The following is a 19,190-nucleotide window of genomic DNA, read 5'->3' on the forward strand; positions in this document are numbered from 1 at the left end:
CGTTTGAAGTACGTCAGGAAATTGCGAAACTCCGGAGTAATAAGCTGTTACATATATTCAAACAGTACAAAAACTCAGCGAGATCCCTTTACAAAGGGACTATCACGTAATGTGATAGAAAGTGCATCGAGGGAGATGGGTTTGAGACACGTTGATGTTACACCATAGTGGTAACCCAACCTTTGTGATCGGAGATCCCGTGAATTAGGACCTGGGAAGAACAAACTAGTGGTTTAATTGAGGAGAGTATTCACGTAACCCTCTCTAAGTGAAGATGCACAACTCTCGAGTGTCTGTAAGGCGAGGTTGGCAACAAGCCTTAATGTGTTTATGTTGGCTATTTTAGCAAAGGTGTTGTCCTACAGAGCATTCTTGAAATAACACACCTATATGAGTCCGATTGTTAAACGTCGCAATCTATGAGATTTGGGTGATCTCTAGTAAACTCATGAAGAGACCATGAAGTATGACGCATATGCTTCACCCGCGGGGTAGGCTATCGGCAGCCATGTACCGGTCATGACTTTGAGTGAAACCCTGTTCACGCAAAACTTGCAATTCAAGGCTTAGTCCATTGTTCAAGTGTGAGTGGATGTAGCTTAAGGTTCTAGGCGGAAGTTCAACTTAACAAGTCTCCGCTGAAACACCGGTATATAAACAAGCAGCGAGTATTGGTAAATCTCTAAATGGGATTTGAGATCCGGTGGGGGATTGTTGAAATATTGGGCCTACTTTTAGTGGCCCAAATTAGATTTCAGTTTTTCCTATAAATCTCAAAGCCCACATAGTGGCGAGCCATGTGAGTTTGAGCCCAAGTTGGTGGCAGCTCACTAGGGAGTGGCAAGAGGTGGGAAGTTTAGTCCCACATGGAAAGTTGGGAGGAAGTTAGACCACCTTATAAGGTGGGTTGTTCCACCACTAGTAAGTGAGTGAGAATAGGAGTGCTACACGCGCGCTCCTCCTCCTCCTCGCTCGCTCGTCTCGACACGACACGTCACGACGCGCCGCGCCGCGCTCGTGGTGAGTGGATTGAGCCTCGAGCCGAGACTTTCCTTACTTTTTGCACCTCAGGAAAACGAACAGAGTCCTAGACGGACGCGTCACAGTTAGTCGGTTCGGGTCGCTCCCGGATCGTGGGCTATCTCGTAACCGACTCGAATCGTTCGTGCGACATGGGCGTGGCCCACGTTGCCTAGGGTTTCCCGAGCCTATATAATCTCCCGCCCGGCTACCGCAGTAAACACATCTAATACACGAGTTAGGGTTTCCACCTCTCTGCGCTTGCGCCGCCATCGTAGTCTACTCCATCCCGCGCGCCGACGTGCATCGGCGAACGGGAGAGCAGGTCTCCGAACCGCTCGTCCTTGCGATCCCGTACGGGAGAGGGCGAGTTAGGTTTTTGGGAAGCGCTCCGCGCGACTCGCTCAAGCTCTTCATCACGGGTCGCCTTCCGTCCAAGTCGGGCGGTGCCGCCTACCGTCGTCTTCAACGCCGTCTACTTCGACCCATCGTCCCCGTCGTCAACAACGTTGTCATCAACAACGTTACCGGCTGCGACATCGTCTCGCTACACCTCCACCGCCACCTCCACCGGATCGGTACGTGCGACATATCTCGATCCGTTTAGCGATGGATGTTGTACCGTTTGCTCGCTCATTGTTCATGTTGATCACTGCATCTAGTATGTTCGAGTTTCACATGTTAGTAGTTACTTTCGTCATGCTTTATATTCTGGAATTAATCATGAAAATTGTGCCTAATTATCCAACAGGTACATCATGCGGCTCCGTCTTACTGCGCGCGGCGTGCCCATCCTACTTCTCTCCTCAACGGGCACGTGAGGTGCTGCAGCTGCAAGAACTCTTCGCCAACCGGCCGTGCGCAACATGATCTCCGGTACGCGCCGCAACCCAGCTTCTCGTTGCTCCTCACGCGGCAGCGGAAGTACCCGTTCGGTGGCAGGGCAAGAGCCACATCCAAGAAAATCGTCGCCATCCCGGCCAGCGCGCCGTCCCAAATCTCGCCGAGCAGGAATTACTCCTCCCGACCACAAAATCGAGATGTTGTACGGATTTTTTTCGATAGGACCCGATCTGATTTGGAGATTCAAGAGGAGGCGACCTGTGTGTTGGTTCGTTCCCTGGCTATATGTAGGTGAGACGCTGAAACCAACATGAACTGATATTTCCATCCGGTACGAATCAGGCAAGGATGAAGCGATCTATTTTCGGGATTGAAGAGAAAGGAGCGAGGGAGCCTAGCGGCGCACCCGTGCTGCTCGAGGATCCCTTCCGAGCTGACTTGCTCGATTGGCTGGGCCTTTTTACAGCCTGCTTCGATGGATGGCAGGCCCACTTCGGGTTTGCGACCGAGGAAACGCTTTGACGGACAAACACAACGAATCGTTATTTACATAAGCGGTGGCAAATCGATGTAATTTTGACTAAACATAGGGGTAAGAAAAAACGGACCAACAAGAAGCTCTTTTGCTTTTATTATTAGGTATAGACTAGGAAATATGCCTGCGCGTTGCTGCGGATATAAAATATGTATCGTCCTGCTCAAAACAGGCTTTCACCCGCTTATTAATATAGCAACCAAAGTCAATAAAGCTCACCTGGTTCCCCTCAAAAAAAAAAATCTGCTGAATTTTAGTCAGGCATAGTCCAGCCGATAATATTACTCCTTGGCTTAATCAATGGCTCCAGTTACCATGCTCAGTCAAGTGTTATGAGACTTAGTGGCATGTTGCGTCGTTCTGTTTGAACGTGACACTTTGTTCTTCAGCTTAAACTTGCATGGTATCCTTCTACCACGTCATGTTAGCCAGAGAAGAGGTAAAAAAACAACATAAAAATATGTGATACTTATTGTCGAGAGAAACTGCATGCGTATCGGTCGCCGATCGTGGCCGCCTAATTTCAAACCCGGGGAAAGCGAGCCGGGAGGCTGCCGCCGCCATCCACCACGCAGCCGGCGAGCATGCATCTCTTCACCGAGCAGCCTACGCGCAAAGCTTTCACCGAAGAGGCTACGAGATTTATGTCCGTCAGGATTTAAAATAATTCTTACTAATCCCGTCTAATTACACAGCCAGATACTCTCGTGGGCTTAATTAGCTCCTCCAATCCTATGTCTAATTACAGACGTGCAAAGTCTTCTTGTGTATACATGTGAAGGATGCGATCGCTTAAATTAGCTCCTCCAATCCTCGTCTAATTACAGCGGTGCAAAGTCGGTAATGCCGCTTCACGCTCGCGCTCCCGGACCATGGGATGCTGCAGCCGGTCGGCCATGTGCCCATGTCCTTCTGCAGAGTCGTGAGCCACTCCATCTTGCCATAGTATGCCGCGGTGGAGCTCGGTGATCTGGTCCTCCCGTCTGTCTGCGCGGGTATAGATTAATGATATACTACATTATTGAATAACCACGTTCTGTGCACTTTGCTATGAAAAAACATGTGGTTACGCAAATGATTCTTGCTATACCAAAGTGCAGATACTATCAGAGGTTACTAGCACGCGGTGGCGCGGCGCACGCCGCGCCCGTGACTTGTTAAGTTTGAATTAGTGCTAATTATTTAAACACTGGAAAATGTAATACTGTCACGAAGTTAGTGAGCGGCGGGCAAACGACCGAGAGGAACAACGGACCCACCGACCGCTGTCCTCTCTCCTCTCTCTCAGCTCACTCCGCTCACAGGCCATCCTTTCCACCTCGATTCCGGCGAGCCCTGGTTGCCGTCCGCTGCCGGCACCACCTTTGGATGGCGGCGCTCCCCTTCCCACTCTTTCTCATACTCTGAGCGACCCACTTTCCTGCCTTCGGTCCTCGAATCACCACCGCTGCAGCCATGGGGATCCCGCTCCTCCGAGCCTTCCCGGTGGACGACGACGCGGACTCCCGCTTGGACCAGTGGCCGTCCACAGAGCAGATCCACCTCTGGATGGAGTTGATGTGGATCCGGCGGCAGTTCTCCCGCCAAAGCAGAGGCCTGGTTAGTCTCGCTCCCCATCCCGCATTGTTTCGGCTGTGCCTCTCTGCTCCACGCGTCGTATCGTTTCAAGAAATAATATTCGTGTTCCGTATGATAGGTTGATAAGTTCTACTCCAATTCGTGAAAAAGCTAGTAATTTCACAGCGTTTCCAATTAATATGGTATATGTGGGCCAATCCAGGAGATGCAAGATCAGCAGGTCTTGGTGTCGGATCAGCAGGCGCTGAACGCTTTCGAGGATGAGCTGCCCATCCAACTTGGCCGAACTGCAGTCGACGGAGCAGATCAACCTGTTGATGAGGATCCGGTGGCAGCTGTCGCACCCCAGCAGCAGGCAGGTCAGTCTCGATTCCGTCCTGTGCATCCATCCCATTTATGACCTGAACATTATCAAGTTCATTTCATGAGGTGCGTGTTTCGGATAAGGATCAGGTTTAAATCATTTACTATTTGTTTTTCCCTGTTGCTGTGTCAATTTTACATTGCGTTTAGTTTTATGTTGGTCGGAATATGCTTTTAGTGAGATCTTCAATAGGAATTTTTAGTAAACATGTAGGCCAGATATTTCTTTCAGCATCTGATTTGTGGTTTCAAAGGTTAATTTCGATTGTACTGAATATTGGGAGTGACGATTCAGTCAATTGGACATGATTAAATTGATGTTCGTGTGCTTGAATGTGTGTGCTTATTGCTAAATCAGTTATCCTTAAGCAATTCATGCTTTCTGAAGCGCCGCCCATCAGAACTGTTGTATTAACATGGCAAAGAAAATGAACATGCCGTGTATTTGTTGTGTTATTTACTGAAGTCATCCCTTACATGCTCCTTTGTTTCATTCCAATGGCTTATTATAGTGATTTCTGAGCTGGGGAGTTGATGGATTCCCTTGGTGAATAACTGAATATACAAATGGTCATGTCCTATGATTCACTTAAAGGGTGCTGCTACTGAATTAGAGGAATGATGTTACATAAAAATGATGATTCATAGACTTAATTAGCTGTCACATGACCATGTAATAATTACTTCTTTGTACTGTCACTTTGAATCGCATAAAAATGGAAATGTATATGCATAAAAAAGAGAAACCTAGACCTGAAAATTAAATGCTTATACCGAAATATCAAGCCAGTCAGGAGTGCCATATAACTACTGTAGAAAGAAATAAAAATAACCTCGCATTAAAATAGCTATACAAAAGTTGGCCGTAAAGTACATTGAATGTACGTATGAAGATTTCACGGAAAATATTATATGAGAAAATACACACTGTTGCAAGAACATTTAGTGCCTATAACCATACATTTTAGCTAGGTAACAAAGTGAGTTGTAAAACTGTAAGCTTGAGAAGGAAATTTCTATTGCAAAATACAGTATCAACAATCCATTAGAGCTGTAAAATAGGAGCAAAGACCCATGATCGGTAACTTCATAGTAAAGATAATCTTCCAGTAGTTCCATGATAGAGGTTGCCTTGGTGAATCTCTGGTGCGCCCTGGCCTGCGCCACAAAGTTCAGGTGCTTGTTTGTTTGTCTGAAGCATTGGTGAGACTCGTCTGGCTCTCTAGATTAAGCTATTGCGATTGCTGCAACGAAAATAGAGAAAATGCATGGAATATTCTTCTTTCTTGGAAAACATCCAGCTGCTGCACATGACATGGAAAATTACCCCCATATGCTAGAACAACATAGGAATTCATGAGTCCCAGGCCATCATGTTCATGCTAGCCTACAATTTGGGAGCCCGGACTCGGGAGTCGGGATCAAAAAATGTTGGGAGGCCATCATGCTCATGCTAGAACAAATAGGAATTCATGAGTCCCAGGCCATGTTCTCAATCATGCACCTTGAAGTAGGGATCCATGTGACAAACCTGTTTTCATGATTGTCCAGCAAAAAACGGTGGCTCCAAAGTAATATTCTTCTTCATACTGTGAAAAATAAACACAATCTGAAGTACATCACCATACTACCAAATTATGATGATCATGCAGCAAACAAAGATAATGATGGGATTACATATACCTTTGTCTACAAACTGGTTTTACTGGTACAAAACAGGAGGTGTTATGCAACGAAAAATTCAGTGAACCAATAACAATCTATTGGTTACAGCAAGATATCCAGTTAGAAAAAGAAACTGAGTTAGAGTAGAAGTGCACCTTTATATTTTTTCTCTTCTGGTTCTTCTTGAATTCCTGTGGCCAGATCAGCCGACATGAAAGAAAAAAAGAAAATTTCCAATTGAACTCTCCTGCAACCATGGTCCCTCCCTTGTGTTGTTTGATACTTTGATTGAGAGATTGAGATACACATAGAAAAGGCTCACCAACATATTGAGATACACAGAGGAAAGGCTCACCATGAGAATGGCGATGCCCCAAGCAGGGTTGCATACAGAAGAGAGCAACAGCCGGCGTCGGCTCCTCCCAAATTGTGCCTCCTCAGGATGGAGAGTTTCCGAGGTCCTCTCCGTGCCGGTAGCCAAGTAGGGAGGGAGAGATGGACGTCGCAGCCATTAGCATGTTGGCTTCGACGACGCGGCGGAGGCGAATGGCGAACTGGAGAAGGGTCTTGCGTCCCAGGACGCCGTGCTGGTCGATGATGGCCGAGAAGGCCCGTGCACGTGCCCCCGCAGCGATGGAGTGGGCACCAGCGCTATTTTTTCTTCACGGAGGGGTGACCCCAGCTAGGGCACAAGTCCGATGGCGAGCCCGTGGCTGCCTGGCTGCAACAATCCGAGCCGGCCATCGTCGGAGTCATGGGGCAGGATCCCATATCCTCACATAGTTCCCGGCGTCAGCCTCTTCCTCCTCCACCGTCCTCGACGGCAGCAAGGAGCCCTTCAACTAATGCCGCTGCAACCCTAGCGGCTCGCCAGGGCCATGGATCTGCTCGCCACCGTTGTGCCGCAACAATATTTTGTGAGGGAGAAGATGGGAGCGGGCGACTGCGATGGGAGGAAGAGAAGAAAAAGAGACGTGGTCGGTTTGGGTTGCCGATGTCTCTGGTTTGCAGCGCATCGTGAAGGTTCGTGCTTTTTATCTGTGAAACCAAGCGGTGAAGGTGGGCCAGCAGCACCGCTTTGACCAAGAAAATTGGGGAACCTCAATTACGAGGAGCAACCACATCATATATGCAGGAAAGAAGGAGAGAAACCGGTAACCGGTTGTCCACCATGCAAAAAAAAAGGAAACAGAAAGTAAACCTGCGTTGGATCAAATAAGAAAGAGAAGAAGAGGGCGTACGTGTTTATAGCCAATTAGAGATAAATAGCTCGTGAACAGTAGCCAAAGTAAGGGGAGCGCTCTAAATCAGCTAGCTTTTATATAGGTTATAACTAGAGGTTTTGGCAAAAACTGACGAAACTTATAATTGACACTCGGTATGCACAAGGATATGGCTAGGTTTTTCAACGTACACCACAGGATCTAAATCAAGAGCATGCAGTAAATGTGGACCGTTGGATTCGCGGTGGGCCATTGAATCCGCGAGAGCTGGTTCCGGATGCACCAAAAAGACTGGTCAAGTCTACCCCTCGTCCTTCTCTATTTAAGCATATCTTGGCCAAACGAGAGCAGCACCTCAAGCGAGAACACAAGAAGTAACTAGTGCTATTCGAGTGCAGCCACAGTCTCTCCTTCTTCCTCCCTGCCCATCTGAAAAAAGAAGCTTCCCCTACTCAAACCACCATGGCCAACCAGCACCATAACAACTACCAGCAGCAGTACCTCCACATCCACATCCCCAACCGCATCTCAGCCCGCAACACCAACGTGGTCCGCATCATTGGCACAAGGGAGTACACCCTCCTCTTCTCGAAGGCATACTCCTTCCTTAGGGCTGGCTATGGAGGGTCACACCCGTTCAGCCTCATGTTGGGGCCTGGACGCGTCCTCTATGCCGCTCGAACATCGCGGCGTGACGCCGAGATGCGCGGACCGTCGCATCTACCTCGCCGATGGCGCGGTGATGGGCTTCGTGGCGCGTGGATGCCGGTGCTTCGCCGAGCCTCCAACCGTGCTCCCTGCTACATCCGGCTCGCACTTAGGCGGCTCATGAGGATTCTGCAACGACAAGATATGGCCAAGGAAGCTGTGAGCTGAGGCAGAAAGGGGTGTCAAGATTACCTAGCTATTCGTGTGTGTTTGTGTTTATGTTGATGTTATTACCCTTCTAGCTAGTGTGGAATAACATACTCCTCTTCTCGAAGGCATACTCCTTCCTTAGGGCTAGATACTCCTCTTCTCGAAGGCATACTCCTTCCTTAGGGCTAGCTAGAAGGGTAATAACATCAACATAAACACAAACACACACGAATAGCTAGGTAATCTTGACACCCCTTTCTGCCTCAGCTCACAACTTCCTTGGCCATATCTTGTCGTTGCAGCTCATGAGCCGCCTAGTACAGACGGATGTAGCAGGGCACGGTTGGAGGCTCGAGCGGAGCACTAGTATCCACCACCACGAAACCCATCACCGCGCCATCGACGAGGTAGATGCGACGGTCCAGCATCTCCGCGTCACGCACAGTGTTCAGGGAAGCATAGAGGACGCGTCCAGGCCCCAACATTAGGCTGAACGGGTGTGACCCTCCATAGCCAGCCCTAAGGAAGGAGTATGTCTTCGAGAAGAGGAGGGCGGACTCCCTTGTGCCAATGATGCGGACCACGTTGGTGTTGCGGGTTGAGATGCGGTTGGGGATGTGGAGGTACTGCTGCTGGTAGTTGTTATGGTGCTGGTTGGCCATGGTGGTCTGAGTAGGGGAAGCTTCTTTTTTCAGATGGGCGGGGAGGAAGAAGGAGGGACTGTGGCTGCGCTCGAATAGCACTAGTTACTTCTTGTGTTCTTGCTTGAGGTGTGCTCTCGTTTGGCCAAGGTATGCTTAAATAGAGAAGGACGAGGGGTAGACTTGACCAGTCTTTTTGGTGCATCCGGAACCAGCTCTCGCGGATTCAATGGCCCACCGCGAATCCAACGGTCCACATTTACTGCATGCTCCGTGCTTTAGATCCTGTGGTGTACATTGAAAAACCTAGCCATATCCTTGTGCATACCGAGTGCCAATTATTAAGTTTCGTCAGTTTGGCGTTTTGGCACCCGGGAGCATATGCTCCCGGTTTTAAAATTTCTTTTTAAATGCACTTTTAAAATTTTGAAAAATTTGAACATAAAATTTAGTGGATACATCTCGAAATTCTACGCGTTCAGAAAGCGATTTCACAGAAAACCGACATTTTAAGTGTCATCTGTAAAAAAGACAATTTTTCTGTAAAAAAAGGTTGTGTACGAGACGTTTTGTTTGTCTTTTTCATACAAGTCACAAAAAATATTGGTTTTTCGCAAGACTTGATGTGCCCACGTAAAATGTTAATACATAAGCGAGAAAATTTTTGTTCGAATTTTTTGAATATTTCAAAATATTTTTCCGGTGGCAGGAGCATATGCTCCCATGTGCCGAATTGAATTTCCGTTGCCAAAACCTCTAGTAACCTCTGATAGTATCTGCACTTTGGTATAGTAAGAATCATTTGCCTAACCACATGTTTTTTCATAGCAAAGTGCACAAAACGTGGTTATTCAATAATATATCATTAATTTACACATACAACAGAAAATAATCAATCAGACTTTTCTACATTTGTTGTAGAGTACAATACATATATTACAAGTTCCATCTTTTCAATCAATTAATTTTAACCGCCTAGAATATTGTGTAAGTCCTCTTATATATAATAAAAAAATTGACGCATACCCATGGCAATGTATGCATCTTGTAAAATTATTAATCCATTTTTTTCACCCAACTTATTACATATTCTGTTTTCTTTTTTAACAGGGAAGGCCCGAAGGGCCGAGAAGCTCCATTAAACGGTGGGCTGTTAGATATATGTATAGGTTTTCCTTATACCTTTCTATATATCCTATGACTTGTGTATATCAAACCCTGTACAATTCTATCCCTATATTAACATGAAACCTTACCAAGTCCAAGGTACATTTCACGCCCTAACTTTGTCATGGTATCAGAGCCCCTCTCTTCCGTGACCTAGCTGCCAAGATCACGCCGCCGCCGCATCAATTCCCATTGTCGCCGTGCAAATTCCTGCCGTCGCCACCGCACAGACCAAGATGAAGTCAAGACAAGCCAAAACCTGTCGCCGCTGCCTCTCAAGCTGCCGTCGCCATAAAACCCTAGATCAAAACCAAAGCCAAAACTCCCAAGACAAGAAATCAGTCGCCGCTGGAATCTCCTTGCCGCCGCCGCCAAAACCCTAAGATCGTCAAACCACCTCTGCGTCAATTGCTTCCTGTTCAGACACGGTGGTCGCTGCAGCCCTTGGAGCTCCTCTCACTCAGCTGTTGACGCGTGAGAATGTTCTCGTCTGGAAAGCACTCGTGATCCGTGCGCTTTGGGGTGCTTGTGTCCTTCATCTTGTTGAAGGTCGTGACCACGCTCCAGTGGAAATCCTTGATTTGTTCAAGTTTGGGGTAAATGGTTATACGCAGAAGCCATTATTCAAATCATGTATTTCAAATTATATCCTTCACTATTTGAATTGGCTTTGAACTTATATATGTGCAACCAAATATGTAGCAAATATAGATTGGAAAGAAAAATGAGTCTAGAACAAACCATGTATTTTAAATTATGTCGTTTTACTATTTGAATCGGCTTCGAACTTATATGTGCAGCCAAATATGTTGCAAACATAGAATGGAAAGAAAAATGAGTCTGACAAATAGGTACACAAATGAGAGGTCCCATCTGAGGCCGGTGATAATTTCTCCACGACTCTAGTACGTCTGTTCGTAGAAGAAATCTCGTACGGACTCATCGTGGAGAGCAGGGATTGGAAGAAACACCTCGAGTGGTTGCTGAAAAATCTACGCAGCAGTTGCACGAGTGACACGTCTGTGCGTAGAAGAAATCCCGTAGGATTATGTCAGTAAGTTTAGCATTTTTTATTAGGCAGCCGCAGTATTTAGAGGGTCGGTTGCCTTTAAGCTAGGGTCCAAGCAAAGCCTCCAAACTTTGCTCAAAACACTGCAGTGTACGTTTTTCCATCGTACTCACTATGCAAGCGTGTGACACAAAGTAACTGAGCTGAAATGTGGACTGCTTGAATCTTTTATGCTTAGAGGCCGCCACTTAGGTTGGAGAGGCTGCTAACCCGTTCAGCTTGGAGGCTGCAGGCTGCGTATAATGTCGGCCTCTGACTAGGCTAAAAAAGGGCTCACTGCGAATGCTCAATAAGCAAGTGCTCACCGCGAATGCTCAATAAGAGACAGGAGTCCAAGTAAACGGAGGTATGGCAGGAAATTTTCAGAGTCACTTCTCGAAGATATTAAATCCACGGAGGCAACAGATAGCTAATTCTTTTCGGGTTATAGTCGATGGTTCTTTCTTAGTTCCATAATTAATTGGTGGTGAAGGGATATCAAACCCTACAAGTTCAACCGCATGCAACCTAACCACACACTGTAAGGATCTCTTATGTGGACAGGGAAGAGGCGTTGCTGTCATCGGAGTATATGCTCTCTGCCATCTCCCAGATCTGCAGCACGTTATCCTCCGCCACGCTGGCCACAACCCATTTCTCGCTAGGGTTCCAGGACAGTTCCGAGATCTTCGCTGTGTGACCACCGTGGACGAAGAGCAGCTCCGGTGGTCCATCGCTTGCATCTTCCTCCGCCTGCTCATCTCCGATCCTGCAGAACGTGAGACAGCACCGGCAAAATTAAAACAAAAACAAAAGAAGCGAATCATCTCATCTGATACAGCTATAAAATGTAGTCCACAGAACAACTAGGTATTCATCTTTTGTGCAAGCAGTAAAATGTACATGTGTTAGCCATTTATTTACTGACAGATATCATCGAAGATGTTGCTTCGGATCAATCTCATTTCTCACTTTTCTGTTTCCATTCGGAATGATTCACCAGTAAACAATGATGTGGCAGGAATGAAAATGAGATGCCAACTGCAACCATAGGATATAATATGGGAGCAGATTTGACTAGGCTTACCTGCTAACGTCCCATATCATCACCCTTTTGTCTGCTGCATGGGAAGCCAATACAGTCTCCAAGTTCGGATTCCACTCAACCTGGAAAACCTCCCCCCTGCAGGTGACAATTGCACAGCAAAAAATATCAGATGGGCAACAGCATAGCAGCTAAATTGCAGGTAGGCTGAACTGACCAATCGAAACAGAAAACTGCAGCAAGATAAAAGAGAAAAACTGACAAAAGCAACAGGTAATACATACTCATGGCTGTCGAATGTATGCAAGCTTCTTGATAGCTTTCGCAAGTCAAACAGCTTAATAGTTGCATCGCCAGATGCTGTAGCCAAGATCCATTCGTTAAATGGATTGAAGGACAAGGAGTTAACCTGCCAAAGTGATCATTACATTATGAACAGAAACGAGAAGACTGGAATTAAGAACATATACTTTCACAGAAGCAAACTGTAGTGCCAGCATAAACATCAGTTTTATCCTTCTTTTCGATGACATCAGTATTGTATATTCACAATGGAGTCACATATTACTGAATCATTTTATACTCTTTAGCTATCTTCTTATGTGAGAATACTCCTAGCTCAAAGTTCACAAACTTCAAATTGCCACACAAGCAAACTTCGTTACTGCAGGAGAGGTGAATTTATAGTACCTAACTAATTTTCTGGTCAATGCTCTCTTCTTATTCAGTTAATCCAATGACAGCTGCTTTCCTAAGTATCACAAAATCATGCCCAACCAGAAGGACAAAGAGCTAACTTGATAAAGTGAACATGTACATTATGAGCAGACATCATGACAAGAAAGAATAAGGAACCTTTTTCTTTCGAGCAACCAAGCATATATTTTTGACAGAGCAAACTGTAGGGCCAGTATAAACACAGGTGCTGTCTATTCACAATGCACACCTACATATTACTAACGTTTGTGATAGTCTAAGTCAAAACCCACAGAACAAAACAGTCAGAAAAGCAAACTTCAGAACAGTAGGAACTGTAAACTAATAATTTCCAAACTTAGAAAAAACATTTGGTGGAGATAACTACTGAAAGAAACCAGATATCAGGAGTATATCCTTGCAACATTAGAAAACATGCTCCACGTGCTACTCCTAGGTACATAAAGAAAAGGTCTTGCGCTCTAGAATTCAGTACAGAACACAAAACTAACTGTAGGACTTCAGCTGTCTCTAAACAAAGATAAACATTTAGCTCAGCAACACTCGAATCAAGCATGCTTACTTCCTTCTGGTGTGCTACTACAGATTGTTCTGCTTTGTTCGTACGCAAGTCCCAAATCATGAGCTTGCAGTCATCGCCAACAGAACCAAATAGGTTGTCGCCTTTCAGGTGCCAAGCTACATCTTCAACCATATCCTCGTGAGCCTGCAAAATCATAAACTTGAGATCTGTACACTCTGAATACAGAACAGTAAGAACTACTACCTCCGTCCCAAGGAATAAGGCGCACGCGTATTCCAAGACGAACTTTGACCATAAAAATTGAGCAACAAAATCTTGGTTATATTATATGTAATTAGTATCGTTGGATTCGTATTGAAAAACACTTTCCAATGATGTTAATTTTATAGAAACAATCTTTATATATTTGAAGTAATACTTAGTCAAACGAAAAGCACGTAAAACGAGGGCGCCTTATTCCTTGAATCGGAGGTAGTAGATGTTAATAATTGCCAACCTAGCTTCCATACTGAAAACCATCTCTCATACATTCTCTTATGTGAATGTAAAACAGTGCTCATGCAATTTAAAATTTAGGATTTCTGAGTTCTGATAAAGTAACATAAGAACAGAAGTAACGATATGGCTTATGAAAGTATGACAGTTCATCCTTAAACTGTTAGTATGGAATCATACATAAACACAAGCCACGTTTCTGGTAGAGGCCATGTTAGAGAAGTATGTTTTTTACACAACAAGTTGAAGGGTTGTTAAAATGGTATCACTATAGCATATTAGCATGCTAGGCAAATGATGCAGTAGTCACCAGCCTAAAAACTTTAAAGGCAGGTACTCGACTCATTAAGTGTCTACAAATAATAGGAAAAAAATTGTTTTCACCATCCAGTTGAACAGTTTTTTTCCCAGTATAAGAAACCAATGCAAACAGAAAATTTAGCTCTAGTACAAGCTTCAATTTAAAGCACAATACTATACATAACCAAGTTGGCGGTATCTTGTTTTTGTTGTTTAAAGACCATGAGATTTATGTTGTTATCCTGTGTTCTTATGTTATCGAAGTGGTTGGTTCATCTGATGTGAACACAACACTTCTTGACTTCCAAATGATTTGACTTAATGAGTGAGAACAGGAAGAGGATATTTACTGTCAGAAGCAAATTACTATTTTAGCAATATAAGCGGAGCAACATCGTTCTCAATTTGCCTGAAAATTGAAGAACAATGACATACAAGTTTCTGGTGCAATATTTAAGTGTCTAGCCCGGTTAGCCTAGCCACCAGAAGCAGATATGGAAGAGTTGAGCTAATCAGGTTAAAGGTTTCAATATACCAGGTTTGCAGATAGTGAATAAAACAGTGAATGAAGTGGTGACATGGTCTAAATGAGTTGATCATTTCGGTGACATTTGGTTATGTTTCATTATATTATCTCTTCACATAATCACATATAATGATCTGGGTAATGCAAAAAGAAGGACGTCATCGTTTTAGATTGGTTTCTTGGCATTGTTATGATTATGAGTTGAGTGATTATGGTATAAGCAGGTCGTCCAAAGACAGAAACAAAAGTGTTCCAATCCAATCCCATGTTGTCGGGGGCAATATACTGCTATATGTGATTGCCACATCTGGGTCAATGACGACATATTGAAATAATATGCAAATATTTTGCAAAAGAATACTAAATCCCTAACCTGAAAGAACATATATTTAGAACACAAGAGAAAACTACTTTTGCTTCAGCCATAGCTGCTAGCAACATAGTTGATTAATATTCAACAATTGCAAATCTACCACGCATAATACAGTGATAGACGAAAAACAAGATAAATGGGAGCAAGAAGAAACAGAACACAGTTGCTTCTAGCATCAACCGGTTTTATGAAAATACAAGTGATAGTTACATGTGCAGCAAACGAGCCATCTAGAATTGTCCAACACAATATTGAAAGATTGCAGAGCTAACCCACGACACCATGATATATGAAAGAAAGAAAAAACAAGGCAGGAGCATCTGGCAGGAGGACATTACCTCGAACACCTGATGCGCATCCAGAACCGGGGCTCCACTCCCGGACGCGAGATCCCACAGGCAGATCTTCTTATCATACGAGCCGCTCAGCAGCCACCCCTCCTTCATCGGGCTCCACGCGAGCCCGTACCCCTCGGCGCCATGGCCCCTGAGCACGACGTCGGCGCCGGCCTTCTGGCCGTCGTCGGCGAGGTGGTACACGTGCACCTCGTCGACGCAGGTCTTGGTGGCCACGGTATAGGGCCGCTGCGGCATGCACCGGGCGCGGTTGACCTCGCCCTGGTGCGGCGCCGAGCGGAAGATGGACACGGAGGGGGCCGGGAGGGCGGCGCCCTCGGCGGCCGCCGCCGCGGCCAGGCGCGGGGGAAGCGGGAGGACGGCGTCCACGAGCATGAGGTGGTTGGGGGCGTCTTCGGCGTGGGTGCCGAGGACGAGCTGGTGGGAGCGGGCGGCGGCCGACGGGAGCCACTGGACGGTGAGCGAGGGCCACTCCAGCGGGTGGGAGATGACGAGGTCGTAGAGCACCGGCGCGTTCTTCTTCCAGTTCAGGTGCTCCTCCGTCTCCATCGCCGCGGCGGCGGCGGCGGCCGGGAAGGAGGAGCCGCCGTCCATGACTGGTTTTGCTTTGCGCGGGAATTGGAGGCGCCGAACTGCTGCTCTCCCGCCAAAATGATCGGTGAGGAACAGAGGCAGCTGCGAGGCGAGACTTTAAAGCGGATTTTATGGGCTTGTTGGGCCCCTACGCTTCGCAGAAAGCCCAGCCCATATAAACAATAGGCCCATGAACCCATGAAGAGGGCACACGCCTAATAGTTCGGCTAGTCCACCAGCTACTCGCCTCACTCCTCTCTCTGAAAAAAAAAACGAGCTACTCGCCGCGATTCCCCAATCCGCCGCCGGGATGATGCAGTCGCACATGCCGTCGCCGGCGAGGCTGGGGATGACCGTCTCGTCGCCGTCGCTCCCGCCCAACCAGTCCCCGGCGAACCCCACCTCCTCGCCGCCGCAAGCCAACAACCCGCCCTCCAGCGCTGCCGCAGCGGCATCCGGAGCCGCGGCGCCAACCCTAACCACCTCGGCGTCGCTGCTGCCGCTCCTGCCGCCGCTCCCGCGCGCGCAGTCGCTGCTCCACCTCATGTCCTCCCTCGCCTCCAACCTCTTCGAGCTCTCGCCCAACCGCGCCGCCTGGATCTCGGCGTACCGGGGATCGCTCCCCAACTTCCTCGCGTCGTCGTCGGCTTCCGCGGCCCCTCCGCCGCTCCCGGCCCCGGTCTCCACCACCAAGGAGGCGATGTCGATGCTCACCTCGCTCCAGACGCAGCTCTTCGAGACCGTCGCCGAGCTCAAGGAGACCCTCGACCTGCAGGACGCGCGCACACGCCTCGCCCGCGAGGCGCGCGCCAAGGACGCAGCGCTCCTTGCCTTCGCCAAGAAGCTGCGCGAGGCCCACCACGTGCTCGACCGCCTCGTCGACGACTACGACGACTACCGCCGCGATGCCAAGCGGCCACGCGGTGCAGCCGCGGTCGACGAGCCTGAGCCGGCGTCGAACGGGGATTTCGGTGCGTCCCTCCACTCCAAGCTCAAGCTGGATGACATCCTGACCTATGCGCATCGCATAAGCTACACGACCTTTGCGCCGCCGGAGCATGGTGCCGGGCTACCACTGCGTGGTGCGCTGCCGCCTGCGCCGCAGGATAACGAGATGCGGATGTCGCAGTTGTATCAGTTTGCTGATTTGGATGTTGGGGTGCCCAAGAAGCTTCTTGAATCGAAGGAGGGGGGCACAGCCGAGACGGAGTCTGCACCGCTGTTCGTGCCACCGCCGGACGAGCCTCGGCCATCTATGCTCCCAATTACTGTGCCAGCCGGGTGGTCGAAAGGGTTGCCTAAAGATCTGCTACCTGACATTCCATTGCCGCCGCCTGGATGGAAGCCTGGGGACCCGATCGAGCTACTGCCGGGTGGGATTTTGCCTGGTGTCAAGCCTGATGAACCACGACTCGGTGTGCCAATGCCTGTTTGGCCAATGCTGCCAAGGGACCAGCCAATACAGGTGGCAGCTGTCAGCCTTGACATTGCAAACAGTTCTAGCAGCGATGAGTACAGTAGCGATGTCGGGAGCTCAGATGAAGATGATGAGGATTAATGCTTTCGTAAGTTGTCCATCCCATCGTTCTTGTGTTTTCATGTGTATCCAGTTTATGCAATAGCAAGAATTGCATATTGTAAGCTTTAGCTAATGTTGTCTTCTGCGCCTGACTGTTTGAGATTTTGTAACACTATATCTATTCGACACTACATTTGACTTGAAAACGTGCTGGTGTTGTACACTATGTTGCTAATCAACTTGCTGTATGTCATAAGTGTAATCAGCCCTGATAGTTCAAGATGCGTCTTAAGCTGTATTAATCAGAAACCTGGCTTCTTTTATTGATAGTGGATGTCATGAACTTAATGTTTGATATTCCCTGTTGTATGCTTCAGCTTGAACTTCTAATTGCTTGCCTTTGTAGTCCTGGGAAAGGCTTTTTCGATTAATGTCTTCCAGTTTTATTGACATCTCATGAAATCTGACTTCTTATTTGTACACTGTTATTGCTGATCTGTTGTTAAGCTTTAGCTGATATTGTCTTCTGCGCCTATCTGCTTGAGATTTCGTAACACTAAACCTATTAGACAATACATTTGACTTAATTGTGCTGGCTTAGTACACCCGTCACTAATCTACTTGCTGCATAAGCATAATCAATCCTCGCAATTCAAGATGTGTCTTAAGCTGCATATTAATTAGAAACCTGACTTTAATTGATTGGTAATGTCATAATGTCATGAATAAACTATTTGCTGCTCATTGTTGTTGGTTTCAGTTCTAAACTTGTAATTTCTTGTTTGCGTAGTACTGGGTTTTCTGACTAATGTCTTTCATGCTTATGGACATCTTATGAAATCTGCCTTCCTACTTGTACACTATGAAGCTGATCTGTTGTTGAGCTTATCCCAAACTTATGAAATCACTGGGTTGTACCATTGAGCATAAATATCAGCGTAAATATCACCTTCTACGCATCTACCTTGTTTTCTCTCTTTACCTCTGATTGTTATAATATATATATAGTGAGAAGCCACTATTAGACAATTTGTTTCTCTTCTCAGCAAGGAGCGATAGCTGAGTAATTAAGTATGGCATATACGAGCATGGCTAATTTTGCCTGAAAGCATGCGGTTATCTTCATAGTGCAGATTCAAACAGAAGAGTATTGCACATTATGAAGTACAAATTGACATTTTTTTTCCTCTAGGGCAATCCCCCAGAGTATTTTCTGTTCTAAAGAGAGTAAAGAGAGTTATTTACATGACTATACATAAGAGGAACCAAGAGTTCAAAATGGAAGGAACTTATAGAGTCGACTCAATCCAATCTGAAATACTCCCTCTTTCCCCAATTAGATGTCATATATTTGTATAGATCCGCATGTATCTATCTATATACTAAAACACGTGGAATCTGTGACAAGTAGTTCGGCACAGAGTGAGTAGGTTACTTGTGCTTCTTAACTCTATGGGTGACTAGAAAGATATCACTCTTCACAATCTAACACACGAACCCCAAAATGTAGTAAACAAAGACCAACTCTGTACATCTTGGAGCCCAAAAGACATGATAAACCAAAGCCTGGCTTTGTGAACATTTTGAAGCCAGGTAGAAAATTTGAACAAAATCCAAAACTACAGAAATGACCAAATTAAAAGTTCGGTTCACAACAGCAGCAATCTGGAGTATCTGCTTTGGGTCTCCAGATCTAGTTTTAACCGTGTACTAGAAAAGAATTCCAGGCCGCCGGGGAATAGAAGAACCCTTATTTGTAACGTGTGGAAACACCAGCTTTGATCAGGAGCAAGAATGGTGATAACGGCAAATGATGTAGCAG

At 46.6% G+C, this 19,190-nt stretch overlaps 2 protein-coding genes across 2 annotated transcripts; one reads left to right on the forward strand and one right to left on the reverse strand.

The window, feature by feature from the left end:
* Window positions 1-11,493: 11,493 nt before the first annotated feature.
* On the reverse strand, window positions 11,494-15,870 carry LOC124657470 (histone-binding protein MSI1-like). Its single transcript, XM_047196016.1, has 5 exons — window positions 15,259-15,870; window positions 13,266-13,409; window positions 12,271-12,395; window positions 12,029-12,124; window positions 11,494-11,710 (listed from the first exon to the last, which is right to left on the reverse strand). The coding sequence occupies exons 1-5, from the start codon at window positions 15,868-15,870 to the stop codon at window positions 11,494-11,496; spliced, it is 1,194 nt and encodes a 397-aa protein (XP_047051972.1).
* A 250-nt stretch (window positions 15,871-16,120) lies between these two features.
* On the forward strand, window positions 16,121-17,723 carry LOC124653084 (mediator of RNA polymerase II transcription subunit 4-like). Its single transcript, XM_047192136.1, has one exon. The coding sequence runs from the start codon at window positions 16,160-16,162 to the stop codon at window positions 17,405-17,407; it is 1,248 nt and encodes a 415-aa protein (XP_047048092.1). The 5' UTR covers window positions 16,121-16,159; the 3' UTR covers window positions 17,408-17,723.
* The last annotated feature ends 1,467 nt before the right edge of the window (window positions 17,724-19,190 follow it).

Source organism: Lolium rigidum, chromosome 5 (assembly GCF_022539505.1).
Source record: "Lolium rigidum isolate FL_2022 chromosome 5, APGP_CSIRO_Lrig_0.1, whole genome shotgun sequence".
Lineage (NCBI taxonomy): Eukaryota > Viridiplantae > Streptophyta > Magnoliopsida > Poales > Poaceae > Lolium > Lolium rigidum.

What these genes read in the sequence shown, in the direction of transcription:
- LOC124657470 (XM_047196016.1), bottom strand. Translation starts at nt 15,870, where the DNA reads ATGGACGGCGGCTCCTCCTTCCCGGCCGCCGCCGCCGCCGCGGCGATG. An exon ending in ATGCGCATCAGGTGTTCGAG is followed by an intron (nt 13,410 to 15,258) that starts GTAATGTCCTCC and finishes ATGATTTTGCAG; the next exon opens with GCTCACGAGGATATGGTTGA. An exon ending in ATGATATGGGACGTTAGCAG is followed by an intron (nt 11,711 to 12,028) that starts GTAAGCCTAGTC and finishes CACGTTCTGCAG; the next exon opens with GATCGGAGATGAGCAGGCGG.
- LOC124653084 (XM_047192136.1), top strand. Translation starts at nt 16,160, where the DNA reads ATGATGCAGTCGCACATGCCGTCGCCGGCGAGGCTGGGGATGACCGTC.